The following is a 21,374-nucleotide window of genomic DNA, read 5'->3' on the forward strand; positions in this document are numbered from 1 at the left end:
CTCTCAGTTACCATTTGGGGAGAAAATAAAGGCCTAACTTCAACTTTAATATTGAATTTAGTGCAAACCACTGTGCTCACTAGACAACGTGAATATGTTACAGATTTTTAAAGGTGTCTACTACACAGTATTTCAGTAATTTTCATGTAGTGAAAGTTATAATAAATTACGAGGTCAAGCCCTCGTGTGCCCTTGAACGCAAAGTAATCCTTAACCACAGATAAACACTTTAAAGAGGTACTGAAAAACAGCACTTAGTATAGCTTGTTATTTTGTCAAGAGTCAATTGATTTGGCAGAAAAAAAGGTTGTTTACTGTGGAGAAAGCTCAAAGCAGAGTTTCCCTTTTTAACCTTCACGCACGCATGACAGCACCAGCACATTAGTATGACACCACGCACTTCAATCAATTTTTGCGTTTGCACCATTTTTCTTCAGAGCAAGTTCTCATTGTTCTCACTGCCACCACAGCTACGAGTCTTACACTTTGTGTAATATATATATATATATATATATATATATATATATATGATGTGGAGATGCGCGACTCTCATGCGTCCCCTGATATGTTTTCCCGCACGGCGCGTATCCTGTAATCCGGCTTCGCCGCATGGCCTGGCGCCCGCGGCAGTCGGAGTGGTTGAGACGCAGTACGAGAGGGGGCGCGAGTGTTGCGCTGCTAACGCCGCCGACAGGCGGGGTTATTTGGGCGCCGAAAGAGAAGGCGCTTGCTCTTTGGGTCGGGACAGCAAGCAATGCGGACGTGCCGTGCTGCGCGTGCGCCGATCCATGCTTCTGCGAGACCGTCTAGCGTGGCCGCCTTCGAACGCGCCACCGTTCGCGTGACCGTACGCGCGAACGACTAGGCGTTGGGATCCAGCATGGGGCGAACATATTCGCTCGCTACCCGGTCGCGGCGAGTCGGGCTTCTAGATTTGTCGCGCGCCCATCGGCATGTTTTGTGGATAGCAACTCGGCTAGCTGGCATTGATCTATGAAAGGTGCAATAAATGCCCTTGTGATTGTTTGCACTACTGTGTTGTCGTTCCTTTGTCCCAAGAGCACGGAGAAGAACCCCACAATGTGTGTGTGTGTGTGTGGCAAAACTGATATGTTTTGTTGCAGGCAACACTCGTGAATAAAGCGTAGATCGCCAAGTCTAGGTTAACTTACTGTTTTTCGTTATCATCATTGTAATTTATATCCACTGCAGGGCAACGGGTTGTCTTAGAAATCTATCAACAACACCTTGCTGACTCCTCTGTCTTATGCCTGAAAATTTCCTAGTCATCACACGACATAATTCTCTGCCATCCTTGCCAGTGTTTTAATTCTCCTGGCACCCATTTTGTTCTATAATAGACCACTAGCATTGCATGGCCTACCCAATTTTGTTTCTTCCTCTTAACTTCTACTATACTATTCGTTACCCCTATTTGATATTTAATCCACACTACTGTCTTCCCATCTCTTAAGTTATGCCTATATTATTTTGTTACATCACTTGTTTACATGGTTTCTAGCTTCGTCTCAAGCTTCTTTGTTAACCTCCCAGTTACTGCCCCATATGTTAATACTGGTGGAATGCAACACTACAATGTTTGTCTATATATTATACCTTTAAAAGTTGTCAGTGTTGAAGTCATATTTATTGTAGAGGTAAAAAAAAGTTGCAGGAAACAAAGCATTTTCGAGTTCACCAGTGCCCTTCCTTCCCTCAGAAAGCACAAATGGCCCCTACTGCACGGCACTCACCTCTGAGGTCAATTTCCAGCAGTGGTACATCGGCATCCATGCAATCATCAATGATGCAGAGGCAGAAGTAAGAGACTTTGAGTTCAACAGCAGACACGACTATGTCTTGCTTGGCAACAACTGTCTGGGAGGTGCTCATTGCAGTGCTTAAGCAAGTGCTGGTGGCGGCATTCTGAGTGAGCCAGAGTGCCGCATCATTGAGGTTGCCACTGCAAGCTTCGAGGCTACGCAGGCAGTCCTCCCGGGAGAAGCCCATCTCCAGGAGACTGTCAATGTTCACAGCTGCATCGTGGAGAAAGAAAAAGGGAAAACAAAAACTTGTGCAGATCCCACGCACTGTGTAAATTTGTGTAAGCAAATGCTTTTGCATTCACTCTGCTGCCATAGACAAGAGTGTGCTGATTCATCATGCCATCCCTGCCCTGCGTGCAGTCTCCACTCGGCCACCGCGGCCTGATGAGGTCAACGCTCGTGCCAACCCATCGGTGGCATGTCAGGCCCTATGCTCACCTAGTGATATCATCCCTTGCACCAACCTACTGGCACGTATAACTGTCTCCCCTGTCGCCTTCTTCCTCTTGGCACTCACCCTTCTCCCTCCCCCTCTGCCCTCCTCTCTGCCCCCACAGACCACAGCATCTAAACCTCTTTTGTTCCACAGGTTGTGTGGCAGTCGCATTTGGTCACATTTGAGTTAGTCATGGGGCCAATCGCATTTTGCAGTTAACTTGACCAAAACGAGAAGACCCACGAGAAGTGTGAGGTACTCACAGTCCATTTTGCTGCCACCAAGCAGCCACTCCTTTGGTATTGAGTCTAGGATCCTGAGGAACATCTTAACATCGTTGTAAGAAAGCCTCAGGTTGAGGTTCATTGTTCCCACCTGCATTGGATAAATTGTTAAAGGAACAGGTAAAAATTTTCACAGTACCATCACCTGTAGTTACACAAGCAGAGACACCTGGAATTATTGCATGCATGCCGGTACTCAAGCACACACCTTGTTGCTTCTTCCTTTCATCATTACCCTTTCTGCATTCAAACAACAAATAGCGGAGTCTTTCTTTTTTCTTACTATAATGGCGTGGTGCAACATGCAGCTACGAGCACTAAAGAGGGAGGGTGTTTAATGGTAATCTGTTAGTTCTGGAAGTGTGGTAAAAAAGACATTAGGTCCCGACTTTCTTTATGATCAAAGCCACACAATACTTGCCCAAGCATAAACAAATATTCCTTTGCCATCCAACTGTGGAATGGGAAGTTTGCCCACAATAATCCCATGTGTATTAGGTATTAGGACTTTCTGTATGAGTGATATTCGCTAAAGTTCTAAACATAAAAAACATATGCTGCACTTTCCACACAGGCATGTCTGAAAAAGTACAGTCACAACAGCAGCGCATTGCAGCTCCAGCCGCTTGTCAGCGGCGCGCATTCTACACCGAATGCGTGCACATTGTCAATCTTTGGCTCTTCAGTTTGTGTGTGCAAAGTAATTTTTTGTATGACTCCAACATGTTGAAAAAGTTGTTTCCAGAATTTTGCGGTATGCTGCGTACAACTGAAATTATGCCTATATTTGAAATTTCACGATGTTTAAGGCCATGGGCATATTTCACGTTTGCCTGTTGTGATGCATGTCGTCGTAAAGTGCAGATATCACGTGTGCAACTTTCGCTCCACTGTAAGCGGTGTTCTGCAAATTTAGTTTGGAGCTTTCATTCTTTACATCTGCACGTAACTTTCGCCATTCCTACCAGTATGCACACGTAAAACTTGGTAGGGGCTCACAGTAGTTGCCGTGACTGGTCGTATGTGAATGCAAACTCTGCTGCAAGTGTGCCGCCTTTAGTTCAGCCTGTGAGTGTGATTTTGCGCTCATTGTCCGCCTAATAGTCTTTGGATACAAACATATCAAGGGTGCACACCCTTTTGGTGACAGCATGCTGCCCGACAACCCCCGCTAGCTAAGCCTACAGCGCTGCCTCGTCGGTAGTCGGCGAGTAAAGTTGCAGTTTGGTGCTGAGTCAACGAAATGCTTAAAGGTGGCTGCATACAGAAGGCACTTCAAAAGTGGAGGAACCACCTCGACAACAAAAGTGAGGCTACAGGTAGCACACGCAATGCTTGAAGGGTAGCAACTTCGTTCGCAGTTGCCATGTCTTCGATATTAAGCTTGTGGAGACACGGATCAGTCCGAAAAATGTAACACAGCACTGTAGAGTGTGAGGAATGTCTGTCTCCGTTCTACAGTGACTCTGTGGGGTTGGTGGTGATATGGGAAGTCCGAATAATCAAGCGGGCCTAAAAAAAATTATATGTCTAAAAGAGTTGGTTGGTGACTTACTTTCTTATATAGCACTTTTTCTTCCTGTGTTCATTTGTTTGCTTCGTGCAAAGACCATGGGTCCTCGGACGTTAACCTTTCAATGTTGGTAATTTAAACAGATGCAAACATCCTGGTCACGGGCTTCGATTCTTGGATACATGCGCATGCTTGGGCTACATGTTTTGGTTATAGTGCGGTACCATATATATATTGCAGAAAGTCACGACTTTGGCGACTTACCTTATCAGCTGTCTACACTGTAACACATAGCTTATGTCATGCATTATTTTTTGGTTGCGAATGCAAATCAATGAATGTACGAATGAATGAATGATGCTCATAGTTTAAGAAAAGTCCAACTACACTTTTCAGAACTGCCGTTTTTGTTTTCTTTACCAGCCACTTTATATTTGGGCTGGGCACATCAAACCTGCAATGTGTGTGACGGATGCTTACCTGCAAGACATGTCCGAATTTGGTATCAGGTGGTGTGGAATCTCGGTCCACAAGATCAATGTAGACGCTGATGGGGTCTATAATGGACAGTGCAGTATCATCCTCTAGGCCCAGAATGCATGAGAACACTTCCAAGTTCTGGAGGTTGCAGGACAGGGGTCTCTCAGTAAGCGCTTTGTGGTAGGACAGCACTGCTGTTGACTGCAAAACAGAATTATAGACCACTAATTCACATACAGAAGAACAAAAATGGGTTAGTGCATATACGGCAGGCACTAAGAAGTCATGATTAGCAGCTTACCGCTATCCTTAAAAAAGTTAAATGAGCATTTACATGGGGTGAAAACTAGAAGGACAACGAACAACTTGAGAAAAAGCCAAGAATCACGGAACGAGCGATGGAAATTAAAATTATAGATGTAGCTTTAAAAGACAGAAAGACAGCGGATGGCGATGTGGACTAGAGACAGATAGCAGGAGGTTGCAGTTAATACTTTAGCTGAAATTAAAGGAAAGTAATTGAATTGGACAGGAGAGGTAACATCCCTACATTAGACTTGCAGAATGGGTACCAAGGGAAGGAAAACACAGAGAACTAGGTGGTGTAATGAAATTATAAAATTTTCAGACATAGGACAGAGTCAGCTGGTACAAAATAGGGGTAATTGGAGATAGCTAGGGGAGGCCTCCATCCTGCAGTGGACGTATAATAGGGTAATTATGATGAATTCACAAGTTCTGTAAAGCACCGAGTCATGAAAGAAAGAGAAACACCTAATTTGAACTTGCTAACCTAGTGACAATGAAAAAAAAGCATATCGGTGGATACAAAGCTGCTGGCTTAAACCAGGACAAGGCCTGCAACCAAAATCGGTGGAATAATGGAAATATCCTAAGCAACCAAGTGATAGTGACAGAACAAAAAATACCAATCACTCTCTCTATGTCAACGAAGAGAAACGGGCAGGTACAATGTAGCAATTCCTTTCTCCGAATTCTATTCCATTCTTATCAGCCACCACTCCCAACCAGCCGATTCTGTCGATAATGCTGGAAGAGTGCCATTCAGATCATTAATGAAGTGTGAAAAGGAAAAGAATTTAAATAACGTCATTGCACTGATCATGCTTATGGTCAGCACTCAAAAAAGAATGCTGATGATATGCAGGATTGTATTGCTTTCTACATATTACAAAGTACAGTTGAACACTGACTTTCTACATATTACAAAGTACAGTAGAACACTGACACATCAAGTTATACTTAACCAAAATGTTATCCTAAAAATAATTACAATATCACTGCTGATATCAAAATCATACTGACATCATGTCAAAGTACAGAATCTACCAAAAAAGATAGATACCTGTCAAAACTGATCATATTGAAATAGAGCAACCTAATTGATAATTCATACAATAAGTACCTGGCAATGCAGTGCCAGAAGCAAAAGTTTGCGGGCCACTGCTTACATAGAAAAAACTTAATTTTGTCGCGACCTAGCAGCACTGCTTGAAGATGAGAAGTTCAGCCTGTACTCCTCTGACTACATTTAAGACAGGAACTTGTTATTCAGAACTTCACACCTATACAACAGCAATATTCGATTTTTCCTGTGATAACCATTGTGCATTAACATTTGCTCCTGCTAGTACCGAGACAGAAAGCTATTTAATGAAGTGCAGAGAATTCTGTTGCGTATATGTAAATGCCAACATCCTACTCTGCATAGGGAAAGGGATCGGGGACAGAAACACCCCAGGAGGATGGGAAAGCAAAAAAAAGGCAAATGGCAGTACAGTCGGGGTACAAACAGGGTAACTGAATATCACTGGAAGAGGCCCCCATTCTGCATACAACTAATGATGATGGTGATGATGATGACGATGATAATAATAATAATATGATGATGATGGTGGTGGTGATACAGTCTACTGAAACTTTCAGTCGTCTCTTGGTTCTTGAAATTCCTGCAGCTGCGACAGAATGCAGCTCTAAGATTATGGCACCCAGGATCCGCAAACCACCATGGTCTCAGCTTAACGTGATAGAGGCCAAAATTGTAGCTTTCATTTTTATTTCTAGCAGATTACAGCTACAGAAGTAACGGCCATACCTGGAAAGGAAAGTCACAACAAGTCTCCCACTTACAGTTTGCTCCAATTAAGGCACAATGCAGCCGAGATGAACAAATAACTAACGCTTTCATACTCCAAACACTTTGCCTATGCAACTAAGCCAACAAATTCAGCAACAGCATACCTTCAGTATAACTGCATTGGTGTCCCATGCAGCAGAATCTTCAACGACAACGATTTCAGTGTCGGTCATATTCAACTTCAGTTCCAAAGGAACCTCTGGAATAGGCTGCTGTTGCTGTTGCCACTGCTTTAAAAAAAGAAGTAGAAAAGAGAATTACAAACACAGCATTGCAGCCACAAAGCTTCTCAATCCCAGAGCTCCCGACTTCTTCCCAAGTACCGATCAACTTGCATGCTGCAGTTATTTGGCATCATAAGTACAAACACAACAAAATGCAGGCAGCACAGCAAGATGTTGTATCCAGCCTCCACTGGAGTGGCTAGTTAAACCTTACCGTTCTGAAATGAAAATATGAAACAGTGCAACCGACCATTCCAATGTTTGCATATGAAATCTTCCATTTGCTGAACAAGCTTGGAATGTGCTTGGAGGTTCTGCATATTCTATTCCTTTAATTATGATAAACTCAAATAAACTTGGGAACTTGAATTTTATTAACAGTAAGAATTCGGTCAGTCTCCTTGTGAAAGGCCTCGAGCGATGCACCGGGCAGTCAAATCAGATTTCATGCTTGACTAAGGTGCAGTAGAACAGAAATGTAAATAAACAGATGTCATGGAAATCTAACGAAGCTTGCTGTTGGGAAAACTATAGCGAGGATTCACTGTCTGGTTTTTACAATTTTTGTGCATGCATGCAAGAACAATATTGCTGACTGCACTGCCTGTGAAAATAAGAAGGATGGGAAGACTACTATTAGAGGCGCGTGCTGCTTGGGAAATTATTTTATAGGCATTTAATTATCTTATAGGCACTTAAAGAGATGTTTTGACAAAAGGATACAGGAAAGTACAGGCCTTCCTGCATGAATGTGAATGAACGTGTTCATCCTGACAAGTGATAATGACATGATCACAGCAGTGATAGCCAACTGAAGTTTGCATGTACAGAAGAGACGCTTTTTGAGAACGGGAGTCTTGTTTTTATAACAATTCTTCTCGTTTATTTATTTTTCATACAGATGTTGGCGAAATACTACACCATGACATAAGAGAATTGCATTCATATTAACAAAAATTTATAAAGAGAACTTTATAAACTAAACCAATAGCACACTCCACAAACATGCCAAGTTTGTAGAATGTGCTGTTGGTGCATTTCATAAAATTATCTTGACATGTGGCAAAGTAGGCCCCAGCCAGACTGGCTGCCGCATTAGGAGCGCCTGGAAGAGCATGAGTGATCTTAACCGACAGAAACCTGCTTGTATCTAGCACAACACTGCAAGCTATTCTCAAAAAGACTCCATTATTGAAAAGAAGCCCAGATACTACTGCCCCAAAATTATCAGAAGCTTTCTTTATAAGATTCAAAGTCAGAATTTGTCAGTGTTACTTCTGTTGCTACGTGCAACAGTGAATTTTGCTTTCTAGAATATTTTGTTTGATATTGCTCTCTTAATCTTTCTGACTTCATGATGGCTTCTCTGCACATTCTTCTTATATCTGGGATCTTAAAAGTAGGAGCATGACGTAATAAAGATGTCAGTTGAGCCTAGCACATTGTACTTGTCTCCTTGTGCAGTCCTGTGTGTGCTGAAGTTTGTTGTGAATAGGTACCAACTAGCCCGTCAATGCATTCTGCTGAAGGGAAACTGCACTTTAACTCTTTCCATACCGCACCCATCGGGCATCATTAGCTCACTAACAATGGTTTGAAATGCTGCGTTTGGAACCTTCCACACCATTCATGGACACACTGCACTATCGGACATGACGGAGGAGAGCTACATTTTTCTTTGCTAGGCAGTTCGCTTTTTCTCCCAGGCGGTAATTTTTGAACACGCTCCACAGTTTTGGCGATCATCAAAGTACAGAGCAAAAATTGGCGCCGGCTATCGATGGTTTGAAATGCCACTTTCGAGACCTTCGGCGTTGCTCACGGACATTCTGCACCATAGGACATGAAGAAGAACTATATTTTTGTTTTCTAAGCATTTCGCTTTTTCCCTGCCAGGCATTAATCATTTAATGCATTCCGCAGTTTCACGATCGTCTAAGTAGGAAGAAAGAATGGCCGCCTCCAGGAGTGGGGCGCGTGCTTTGAAAGATCGCAGGTCTTGCAATTCCACTGCGTTTGTGGCTGACTATATCCATGGGTCGAGCAGCAGCGAGTCTGAGGATGCTGCCTTTTCGTCGGACTTTGACTCTGAGAGTGACGATGACGCAAGCCAGCCCGGAACATCAGAAGCCGCAGTCCGACACACCAAACTGTATTGCTTGCACTTAAATTTTTGTAGTGGAATAGCTGCTCAATTAAATATTTTGATCTTTTTCGGAGATAGTGCCTATTAGACAGCCAAACATTTTGTATATCTAATAATTTTTGTTCAATATGTTCCTTTGTAGATACAAGCATGTCTTTACAAACTTTGTCCAATTTTATCCCACAATCTTGAGTCTGGCAATTTATATCTTTTTTAAGACATATATCTTGTGAATAATACTTATGCGTGAAAAGTGCATTCATTCTGCATTTTTTTTTATGTATTACACAAAATATTGAGTGTAGTAGTTCTTTCAGAAAAAAAAAAAATCTGGCGTAACCTACAAGACACCTTCTTTCCCCATGGTGGGGAAAGAGTTAAACACTAACACAAACAGTACCGTATTTACTTGATTCTAACGCACCCTCAATTGCAACGCGGACCCATTTTCCATGATAAAAAAAGAAAGAAAGAAAGAAAGAAAGAAATGCTCTCGATTGTAATGCGCACCCGTTTGCCGTGACCTAAAGAAACAAAAGTCCTTTACAGTACCGCGCACCTCATTCTTTCATACAGAAATACAACTTTCTCTCATTTGTAAAAAAAAGATTTACTCCCAATGCACAATAGTTGCGATAAATAAAAAAAGTCCCAGTTTCACCCGAAAGGTGAAGTATCGATTACGATAGCAAATTAGTAGACAGCTATACGAAAAGTAAGGATAGTAGTTTTATAGGCCGTATAAACTTTTAAACACTCGCTTACTAACTAAATTAACAAACACGGTGTCACGCGCGCACTAGCAAACATGAACACGTCTCACTCAATGAGCGTGGAAACTATATAAACGCTGGAGTGAGGAAGTGCAGTAGCAGCAGCGAAGGAATTGACCTTTGTGTGGCGTTTCGCTTCAACGTGAACTAAGCGACGAGAACACAGCACAGTGCACCTAGATGTGCACCTGTATGTAGCATCCGCCGGTGTAGCATGCCTCTTCTGTTTGCGCCAGTCCTGCACGCAAGTTTCGGGAACTCTGAACGCCTGTGATGCAGCCAGATTTCCATCCATCTCCGCACACGTGATCGCTTTCCTTTTAATTGCAGCATCATGATGAACTCGGCATGTCTTTGCAGTCGGCACTTCCATGCCGATAGAGCAGACGCAGAAAACGGGAAGACAGACGGTGTACTGACCTAAGCCAATGGAAGCATTGCCTAAGCCCACGTACTACAGATGGAGAAAGCAATGGCAGCTAGGCTCGAAGCGTGTACGAGGCGGCCATTTTGAAATGTCGATGGCAATATGGTAATGCAGATTTAGGGTCATACTTGATTCTATACGCGCACGCAATTTTTGGACCCGTTTTATCGTAAAAAAGTGTGTTAGATTCGAGTAAATAGGGTACCTTGATCCCATTGGTGCTAACTGAATATCTTTTACCACGGACGACACCTAGATACGTGACACGTATTTTAATTGGACAGGAAGTGCAACAGGCAAGAAATATATAAGATTTACACTACCTTGGTCATGCGTCGTACTGAGGACTGGTTCTGTGAGATATGCAAGTCCGCTGATGTGGGCTGCTTAGCTGAAAATGCACGGAAGACAAGGCTAATGCAAACAGAACAGTGGCAAACTCACATTATTGTGTTGAAAAAGTAAGCAAAGCCTTCTGTGTGCCCATAACAATGAGCGCAAAGTTTCTGGCAAAGAAAGTGTCCTTACCACCAGACAAAACTTGGTGCTCGTCGTGCAGAGAAAGGAACTCAGCAAGTTCGCTGATCCAGCTGAAGATGGCCATGACGCGCATGTTGTTCAGCAGGACAGTGAAGCGTGCTGTGTTGTGTGTGATTCGGTAGTGGATCTCAGCCTGCAACACTTTTTCCTTCGAGGCATTCTTTGTTGGTAAGAGGATATTGGTGAACACGTTGGGTCGGTTGTTTACCGGTGCATCTAGAAGTGAACCAGGACAAATTGCAGGCACGCACCATTTGAACAAATGTTTTAAATTTCAGCCTAACGTGCACGTCTGTATACAAGGCATGTGACTTCAGGCAGGTGTGTTGAAGCAGCAAATTTGCAAACAGAAGCAAGCTTGATACAATATAACCAAAGTTCCTAAGAATCTTTAAAAACAATGTTTCAATCGTAGAACTTTTAAAAAATTAGTTTGCCCTATGTAAAATATTTTATTACATGTGAATTCAAAGTTCTGTGACCTACATAAAGTTAAAATAATTGCAGTAATATAGTCCATGACTCCAATGGAGCACATCTGGAGATACAGTAACACATATTGTGAGCTGACTGCAGCCCTATCAAACATTATCACACAGGAAGAAGCTCAAATAAGGATATAAAACCAACAATGCTGCAATGATGAGACAAACAGAACACCACCTTGCTTACGTACATCAACCTGTCTTGCATTGTTTCTTTTTTTGCTTTCACTACTTTTAGCTGACACCCAATCTGAACTGCAAGTCCACTACCAAGCATATCATCTCCTGAAACACTTTTAAAACGAAGCACGACCTGAGGGACAGCTTACCTTTAAAGCGTGTGTCCAGTATGCGTATCTCGTGAGAGACCAGATCAATGTCATTTGACTGGTCGGAGAACCGCTCCAGCGTGAGCTTGGATCGAATGAGCTCCACTTTCGCCAGAGTGGACTCAGCATTGGCGCAGTGCAGTCGTGCATGGGCATGGACAAGCTCCAAGGTCACATTCACCAGAGCCATGCGTATGGCCAAGAAAGTCCAGCTGTTGCCATTGTGGCCTCCCTGCTGGTAAGGGGCATGAAAAAAATGAGGCTTTATATTGTGATACGACGTGCGCTACTGGACTGTGTTGTCGTATTGAATGTGATAGTATTTCTTTGGCTATCTCCTAGGCAAAATTTTGTTGTCTCGCACCGATAACCGAAGTAGTGCTAACAGGAAAGCGAAGAATGCAAAGCTTGACGTTAAAGGTTGGGAAGAGGCGTTGACATCATTACAAAGCCAACCAGACGGGGGGAAAAGAAGGAAAAGAAGGATGTGCGGGACAGAAATTAGATTTAGTCAACATGAGTAGGCTATAGAAGTTGAATAAGATGTCTCTCTAACATTCAAAGTTTGTCATGCGACCATAAATGATAAAAAATTCAAGCCCCATTCGTGTATGTTGATTAGCTTTGAAATGCAGTAGCATTCCTTCGTAATTAATCAGTTCCAGGGACATAGACTGAGCAATAGATGAGCTAATTGTGTCAGACAAACAGGGTCAAACATGACCAAATGCATGACTTAGAAATGCTATCTCATTTCAAAGCTAATCCCCACAGATGAATGCTGCTTTAATTTTTGATGAGCTGACTGAAGCACGAGAAACACAACACCCTTACTTTGGTGTCACACTGTGACCGGAATTTAGATAGTTGTTGCACGAGAATAAATTATTGCCTAAAATACAGGTTTGTTGTTTATCATACTAATCTCTTTGCACAAGACAAATCTTGTGAGAATTCTACAAGGGTAATCCAAGAGCAGAGATTGATTCAACATTTTAAAATTGAAGCAAGCCGCAGGGAGGCTGTGAAAGATATCATAGAGGGGGGCTCTGCATTAATTTCAACCACCTGGCGTTTTTTAATGTGCAACCAAATTTCATAAGTACACAAGCGTTCTTGCATTTTGTCCCCATAAGAATGTGGCCCCAGTAGCCCAGAAGTGAACCCACTACCTTGTGCTTAACAGCAGAATGCTACTACAGCCACATTGGATCACCCAGCACAGTGGGTGAACCAACATTTCTTTTTTTAGCGTTGCTTTAGTAGAAACACAAAAAAATGAAGACAATACAATGCTGTTGCAGTCAACAAATAGCCAGCTCCCACAGCCAATGAATAACAGTCTAGGATTTTAGCGACATTACAGTGATGAAAATCAAGTTATTACAGGCCCACCTGTTCTGGAAACAGCTCAACAAGGGTCAAATTGGATGCGGAAGTGCGCTCCACTGTCTCCCCGAGGTTGCGACTCAGGATTCCATGGACCAAGGCATACTGACTGCGATCCAGAGTGACGTGTACCGAAGAAAAGTTTCCTTCAACCGTCCAGTCGGGCACTGAAATCGAACACCAGCCATATGGGAAAAACGTGAAGAAAAGTAGCACTCACAACAGAAGCACAGAGACTTTCTCATATGACAAAGGTGAAAGGGCTTCAAGTACGCTGAAAAGCCCAATTTTTAGCTCTACTTTACTGCACAATTTTTTTTCCCTTTATGCCAATTTGGCCATGAAGTTCTCGCATATACAGGGAGAATACTCACTGCATACTCATGGGTTTATTAATGGCAAAAAAAAAATCAGCCTAACTCCCGGGATTTCTTCAGCGATGAACTCCTTTAATGTGAAAGCAGGAGGTTCTCACAGCAAACGCTGTTCTCAAGAAATTCTTTGCGATGCACGCAACCTTGTCATTGTCCACTACGGCACTGAATGTTGTGGCCTTTGAAGTTCATGCAGTGACACCACTACCCTCAGTGTCAGTGTGACGTCCAAAACATTGCACAGACATCCAATTGTGAAAGTTGCACAATAGCTCAGTGTTTAGTGCGTCAAGCTCCGTAGTGCGCAGTGCCACAATGACATGAGTCAGGATTGCAGTGATGATGGTGGGCAGGTTCGTTATGTGCATGCAAGTGCTAATTTAGCAAGTCTGAGCGCATGTTGTCGATGTCTGTATGTAACACATAATGCGTTGCCACATCTTAGGCGTTCGTCTTAGGTCTTCATCAAAAATGGCATTGTCATCCTCGGCAGGTTAGTTTTAACAAGTTAGTAGAGTGACTCAGAAGGGTTTGGGTGCGAGCTAGTTGGTACGGATCATTCATATTTAAAACAGCGCCAAAAAACATGGACAAGGGAGGACAGCGCTCGTCCTGTGTCCTCCCTTGTCCATGTTTTTTGGCGCTGTTTTAAATATGAATGAGTAGAGTGACGTCGCATGCGGTCGTGGTCGGTGGCAGTTGGCTCTAAAGGCAGAGACTGACCAGCTGACCTGCTCTTCTAAAACCACGAACACACGCCGCTTGCGACACCTACGGATTTTGCTCAGCTCTCTGAAGGCTCTCTAACCTCTCACTCCCCCCCCAACACCCTCCTATATCCTTTTTTTCTTTCCTTTTTATTTTTTTTTTCTGCCGCCTTCCCCTCTCCAACTCTTGTCCCCTCATCTAAGAAACCACGCCCAGATACGTCAAATGACAACGCTGATTTTCCTTTCTATCTCTCCCTTTAGAGTCAGCTGCCACCAACAAAACATGTGATGTCGCTATACTAACCTGTTAAAATTAACCTGCCAAGGATGACAAGACTGCCTTTTATGAAGATAGGTCCTCCTATCAAAACATTGGCCAGCCTTTCTGAGGCACCTTATCTCTGTTTATAACCTGCTAGGTAAGACAGTTTCCTGAGCGTGGAGTGTCTGCAGCGCAAGCAATGCAGTGGCGACAGCGGCCGAAATTTTTTTTCTTTGCCCTATGGCAGTCGTGAAGCCAAGGATGAGGCAGGCAATGGCCTCGTGACCGCAGCTGTCATCGTCATCCTAGTCAGCACTCGATGGACAGACAGGCAGAGTAGACCAAGTTTCAAGCATTTAACTGCTTTTGTAGTCAAAGTGTTATTTATTGAAACAGTAACAACAACACAAAAGAAATAAACTGAATACAAGCTGAATCAGATTGCACCAACACTCCCTCATCCCACATTTTGCCATGGTACAAGGACTCACCGGAATGGTTGAAAGCAGAGTCCAGGTTCTTTTCAACTAACAGATGCAACATCAATGTGCGTTTGAGAAGAGGCCCACCCTAGAATCAAAAACAACACATGAAGGTCAAGATAACGTTGCAGGCTGCTAGTATAATTTTGTGTTACTCTTAGTGCTTGCTCGTCTGGTAAGACTGATACTGCTTTGATGAATAAGGCTTCACCTAGAGCTAGCTGGTAAAAAATCACTCCATTTACTGGGATGCTTTTTATACGAAACACACTACAAAGAAGGACAAGTGCAAACAACTGCACATGGCACATTGATGGCGCACTATTACACGCATGCATGCAGTAAGTTCGAATACAGTGCTAACAGGTAAACATGAAAAATCTTTCAAATACAATGCCACAGAAAAGTGAAAAAACTGTTGCAACACAAGCTGATTACAACAAAGGTTGATTATACAGTGCAGCGCTTCATGTTGACCAGGCAAGCAAGCAAGCAAACTGGCCCCTTACACAATACTGGACGCGTTGTGATAGAAATTATGCAACTGGACTAACGAAACCCACTTCCAAAATCAGAGCACCATTCCACATAATAAACAAAAATATCCTATGAATGATCTGCAGTAAAATCACGTAGTAACATGTGTGAGCTATGTCTACCTTGTATAAGCCAGCTACAGGCAGCATTGTCTATGACATTCCTGTCTCTTGTCGTAGTGGTTACATTGAAGCGTTGCTTAAACACTCGTTTAAAGAAGAGTAAGAATAATCTGCGTGCATATCTTGCTGCCCTCTGCATATCTTGTAGATGAATGCCTACATATAATAGATAGGGCAGTTGCTTTTTATGAGCACAAAGCTACACTGTCACAATAATTGGTGGTTAAGGGGAATGTTTGCCCATGAAAAGTGCAAAAGCTTTTATGCTTTGCAATGTCATCAGACAGTGATACTGATTTCTAGAAAGCAGGCTGAACAAAATGCTTTGTTTTTTGTTTTGATTCCTTGCTTTCTGCCTAATTGACGTTTTGTTAACACTTTTCACGTCAGAATGTCATCCTATAGCTTGGCATATCAATCACACAGTTCACATTTCATCTGTATTTAGACAACATGTTTCTCTCACTTTTCGTTTTGTGCTTCCTTCCAAATATTTAGTCGCAAGTAAGCATTTACATTTTTGTTTTCTTTATTCTATTTTTGTCTGTCAAGCTGATCGAACTTGTGCAACGGTAATAAGGAGCCATAATTTATTTACTGCAAAGAAATACAGAGAGGCTAAGTAAGCTGGTAGCTCTCCCTAGCTGATGACGCTAACATGATGGCAAGTTGAAACTCACATTCTTTTTGATGAAGATGGATGGAAACTGAACAGTGTATGAGCCCTCGGGATGATTCACTGGCACAGCTTGGCAAGCTGGAACACACACGCCAGAATAGACATCCATGTCCACCAGCTCCACATCCATGACTTGCAGAAGGCACTTCTCACCTGAAAGAAGACACACCGTTGCAAACAAAGCAGGTAAAGTAACAACAATGCAATAATCAAAGGGACATTGCAGAACAGCACCCACAAGCAGGCAAGCAAAGCCAACTGTAGACAGTCTGCCCAATACTTCTGCAGTCTCCCAATGCTCACCTTTGCTCTAAAGGGACACATCAGAAAGCATGAGACAGACCATCCATTCAGCCCTCTTAATTCTTGCACAGAAATGTAATCCTGACTTTAATGGCCTATAGATAGGTACAATCTTGGACAAATTAAACACACAAAAAAGAACGCTATGATGTAGGAAACCTCTTACAAGTAGCAAAAGTAGTGTGGACGGCAAAATAATGCCAACATCACATAACACAGCAAAACCAGGAATGAAAAATACAATCAATACAAATAAAAAGTACAAAAACGCAATCTAGTTCTCACTGCCTTTTAAATTTGTCAACAAAAGTACTATCGCACTCAGTGTGAGCTACAGCGTGCAACCACTTTGTCACGCACTTTCATGTTTTAGCTGATACTGAGCGCGATTGTACATGTGTACTGCGTGTACAGCAAGCATCAAAAGTTTACAAGGCCCCAGGATCTGAGTAGAATAAGAATATTTCCCTGGATCTCAGATTTGCGACTAGTGCTAATGTACGCAACCAACATAGCGTCGTACTGTTTTAATGATGGCAAGCTAAAACTGGGCTCAAATTCAGCTTTCTTCCAGAACCCACGCCTTGTGAATTTTTAATGCCAACCGTACCTAGTTGCAGTGCCCATTCGCACCTTTCCATCACTGCTGTTACTTTACGAGTTCGCATTCCTATTTTCCATTTATTCAAATGTAGAGTTGAACAGTTTTCTGTCCACTGACATAAGCGCCAAATAAAGTGTTATACTTTACCATCCAGATCATCCAGCACTTTCATGACTTCTTCAGCGCTGATCACAGTGCAGCCCTTCCTTGCAGGTTCCAGCTGCGAACTGGAAAACAAAAATAAAGAAGACAGGTATACGCAGTGACATCTCCCTTCATTTTTGCTTTCACAGAATAAGTTGATGAAGCAAGAACTCAGAAATAATTGTTATGTGGATTTGTAGCGCCTGTACAGTCCATTAGGGTTGACTTGACTCACGTCTCGAGTGAAGCACGCTGTGAGGAAGAAGCACTCTTTCCCTCTCCTGTGAATCGAAACGTCGTAGTGATGTTCAGGTTCCCCAGGTTGGCAACGAGCACATCAAAGCTCCTGTACGACTGAGGAACCACAATCACAGGTGAGGCAGCTGTCACCTCCAGCTGAACTCTGGGCGCTCTGCAGGCCTCTAGATTCATCTGCACATGAGACAAGAGGAAAATCCCAGTTTCTGAGCATCTCCCTTCCAGAGGGCCTAAAACCTGCACTTATAGAAAGGCAACACCAAAATTTATTAATGCAAAATTGGGTCACCCAAAAGAGTACTTGTAACACACACAGCACACAGCAAGAAACATTCTTGAAAATGAACCTTGTTACTCAGAAGATATGATTTACGGTCTACAAAATAAAACTTTGTTAGGCAACCTGAATTTTCACATAAATTCAAGTGTGCCTGTGACTCCAGTTGGTTTCTTATGCTTCCCATCCCATGATTATATATAGCAAACTGAAGCCAATTTAGTCATTGCCTCAGTTAACTCAAAACTTTAACGGTGTGTTTCTTTACTGAAAGGTACCAAATATTGCCAACTGCCTAATGACCATGGCGTACAAGTGAACAAAATAGATATTACAGATGCTAGCGGTGTCTAGAACCACTATATTCATACTCATAACCGTGACAGATAGCTAGGTGAAATAGCTTTAGCCACAAAAATTCAGTCATAACAGTAAGAACTATTTTAAACAAAGTCACACCTTATTGCCAGCTGTTGCAGCCTTCAGGAGCATCTGAAGGTCACTGAAGTCAGCAAAGAAGTCAGTGACCTCAGTCAGGAATCGCTGTGTGTGAACCACATGAACCGAGGACATCTCACACTTGACCTTGATGTCACAGTCACGCTGAAGGTCAGGGTCAAGACTTCCATACCTGAAAATTTAGGACAGCATGAAAACGCACAGCAAGGCAGGAAGAGCAATGATCGGTCCTGTGCGTTCAAGGATTTCAGTTTAGTGCGGTCTGTAAAGCTACAAGCAAAAAAAAAAAAAAAAATTCATGCAGATCCCCCACAATGTGAGAACCTGTAAAGGTGTGATGAGCCAGCAAGGAAAAAAAAATGAAATTCTGGGGTTTTATGTACCAAAACCACGATTTGATTACAAGGCTTGCCGAAATGGAGGACTCGGGATAAACTTTGACCACCTGGTGTTCTTTAACGTGCATCTAAATCTGAGTACAAGTGTTGTTGAGTTTCGTCCTTATCAAAATGCAGCCACCGTAGCCGGGTTCAAACTCCCGACCACAGTGCAACACAAACTTCACAACGCAGCACCATCACAGTGAATTCCCCCGTACATTTATTTGGCACTCCCTTTATTTTGATTTTGTTCAAACACACGTAGCCCAGTATTGTATTGAATACTGGGGAGCCACATACAGTCGAACACTTTTATAACGAAGTGCTTGGGGCTTCCGAAATCATTTGTTATACAAGTTATAACGCTGTAAAGGTGGCGCACCGCATAGATCACAACAAAACAGGAACAGAATTATTCCATCATTATATTCAGGTCATTTTGTTGCAGACGTGCTCCACCATATTCTAGCTACCATTTAGCCATTTAGCCAAATACAAAAAAAATTCACAATAACAGTTATAACGTCAACAGATCCCAGTGCATCTCTTTTTAAATCCCTTCGGATATTGCCACTCAACAGCGTACGCATATAAGAGGTAACCCAAGTCATTGATCAAGTGTTAGCTAAGAATTAAACATTTCTATTAAGCATAATTACATTAGCTCACTAATAATCCCTTTACCTTGCCTGCTTGTAAAAATGGTTGTGGAAATAAAAATGTATTGAAATTCTAATTTGGAATTCTTTTATAAATAACATTAAATCTAATCATTTTTTACTTGCACTAAAGCAATTTTTAATAAATATGTGAATAACTATTACCGTGAGTTACGAAATTCTTGTGCATTTTATGCAAGCTTTAGAAAATTGTTCACACTGTATTTTGTTGCCGCAAAAGATAAATGTGTATTCTGTAAAACGGGCTAGACACTAGCCATGATGGCTGTACGGTCCGGCAAGGTTTTGAATAAGTATAGTGTACTTTGCGGTGGAAAATAAATAAATAAATAAGTAAATAAATGAAATGAATGAATGAATGAATGAATGAATGAATGAATGAATGAATGAATGAATGAATGAATGAATGAATGAATGGGGCTACCACAGCAGGTAGCCAGCAAGACGAAACACTGCAATATGTTAAGAGATATGGAGAGGCATTTCCTCATGTCTCGTGCAGTGGATTTCGACAACGAACGCATCCCCCAACTCTCCTTGGCCACAACGGCAAACATTACAGATGCTTGAGGAGAAACACAACACAGCACCACCACAGACCACAGCATGTAAACTTTCAGACGCCACAAAGACAGCTCCACTAAACAGAGCCTCCCAACCACAGACAGGTTTGTCCCACAGGAAGTGTAGAAAAAGGGGTTCAGCAAACACGGTTGCAAATAAATGATGACGCAGCTGCATGGGCTTTTTTTTTTTTTCAGGCATAATGCTTCTATCATCGTCAGCTAACAGAGCTCTGAATAGCTAGCGGAGTGCCAACTAGTGGTAAGCTCCTCTCTCCTCCCCACTGCTGAGCCTACCAGGTGAGACAAACAACATGCCAACACCAAACCTCTAGGACATAAGGAAAGTCAGCTTCACTTAAAAAGAAATGCAATATCCAGATTGAACAAGTTAGGCATTTGTTACAAAGGCAAACAAACAGCAACTCGGTAATTTAAAGAAGCGCATGCTGGGTTTTCTTTGAAGTACTACAACATACTGAAACAAGAAACAAGCTAAAAGAGTCATGACATACCAACTCGACCAAGCTGCTAAGCTTTTGTCCAGCACAATACTTTGCGCACTAACTACTGGACAGCTGATTTGTAGCAGCAAGCCACACACTTAACAGCTTTGTTGAGATTTATACTGCAGAACACGAACTTTCCACACCGTAGCATCATGTGTATGACCACAATGAGAAGTTGCAAGTGCCAGCTTTAGTTGCAACACTGGAAAATGGTCATGTTAATTTAGGTGCCCACTTAGACGCAATGCCAGTCTCTGGACATTGCGCTCTGATAAAGACACCCTGTGAAGCATACAGTATGTGCAAGTCTCAAAGATTTATTCAGAGCAATGTCCAAATGTGTTTCTAAGGGTGAACAGCATAGAGCCCCATGACAGTGTTCCCAGTGACAGTGGATAAAATAAAATTCCATGTATTTCAATACAGTCAAAGCTATACGTGGAATACCCAACAAAATGAATGAGAAAACAGCGCCACAGTAGCTCAATTGGTAAGAGTATCGCACACGTAATTCAAAGTGCATGCTGAATTTTCTCTGAAGTACAACAACATACTGAAACAAGAAACAGGGTAAAAATTGGGGAAAGTGACAGGACAAGCACATATGAAGACATACGTTCGGATCCCACCCGCGGCAAATTGTTTTTTAGTACACTTTCATATCCTTTTGCTTTACTATTTCTGCATTTCAATTTTTTAAGAAAGCCAAGTAATTTAACATGTGTTTTCCTTGGTTTCACTCTCTGTTGGTTTCATAATATTGTGGCTAAAAAAATATGGGGCCATTAGATACCCTTCTTCCTGTTCCTTGCAAAAACGAAGTCGCATCCGACACAAAAATTCTTTATCAGATATTTGTTATAAGCACATAGTATGCCAAAAAATTTGCGATCTGGTCTATGCAAAAGGAACACAAGAGCAATAACTCTGGTGTGCGGATTTTGATGGCCCTACAGCAGTTTGTTGTGCTGATACATGAAACATGATTAACACTAACTGTTTTCGCTGTCTTTATTATACA

At 42.3% G+C, this 21,374-nt stretch overlaps 1 protein-coding gene across 5 annotated transcripts in view; it reads right to left on the reverse strand.

The window, feature by feature from the left end:
• Positions 1 to 21,374, reverse strand: part of Vps13D (vacuolar protein sorting 13D) — a 172,267-nt gene that overhangs the window by 69,748 nt on the left and 81,145 nt on the right. For 3 of the 5 annotated variants that reach the window (XM_072287274.1, XM_072287272.1, XM_055075299.2), the window contains 13 exons: positions 18,222 to 18,393; positions 17,463 to 17,659; positions 17,231 to 17,310; positions 16,178 to 16,329; positions 14,848 to 14,926; positions 13,017 to 13,177; positions 11,622 to 11,856; positions 10,796 to 11,023; positions 10,591 to 10,658; positions 6,802 to 6,927; positions 4,540 to 4,740; positions 2,526 to 2,637; positions 1,755 to 2,036 (listed from right to left, as the gene is read on the reverse strand). In XM_072287274.1, coding sequence (XP_072143375.1) covers positions 1,755 to 2,036; positions 2,526 to 2,637; positions 4,540 to 4,740; positions 6,802 to 6,927; positions 10,591 to 10,658; positions 10,796 to 11,023; positions 11,622 to 11,856; positions 13,017 to 13,177; positions 14,848 to 14,926; positions 16,178 to 16,329; positions 17,231 to 17,310; positions 17,463 to 17,659; positions 18,222 to 18,393 — 2,093 coding nt within the window. The remainder of the gene's footprint in view (positions 1 to 1,754; positions 2,037 to 2,525; positions 2,638 to 4,539; positions 4,741 to 6,801; positions 6,928 to 10,590; positions 10,659 to 10,795; positions 11,024 to 11,621; positions 11,857 to 13,016; positions 13,178 to 14,847; positions 14,927 to 16,177; positions 16,330 to 17,230; positions 17,311 to 17,462; positions 17,660 to 18,221; positions 18,394 to 21,374) is intronic. The other 2 variants (XM_055075303.2, XM_072287273.1) reach the window with 2 other exon arrangements.

The sequence above is a fragment of the Dermacentor andersoni genome, chromosome 3, assembly GCF_023375885.2.
Source record: "Dermacentor andersoni chromosome 3, qqDerAnde1_hic_scaffold, whole genome shotgun sequence".
Classification (NCBI taxonomy): Eukaryota; Metazoa; Arthropoda; class Arachnida; order Ixodida; family Ixodidae; genus Dermacentor; species Dermacentor andersoni.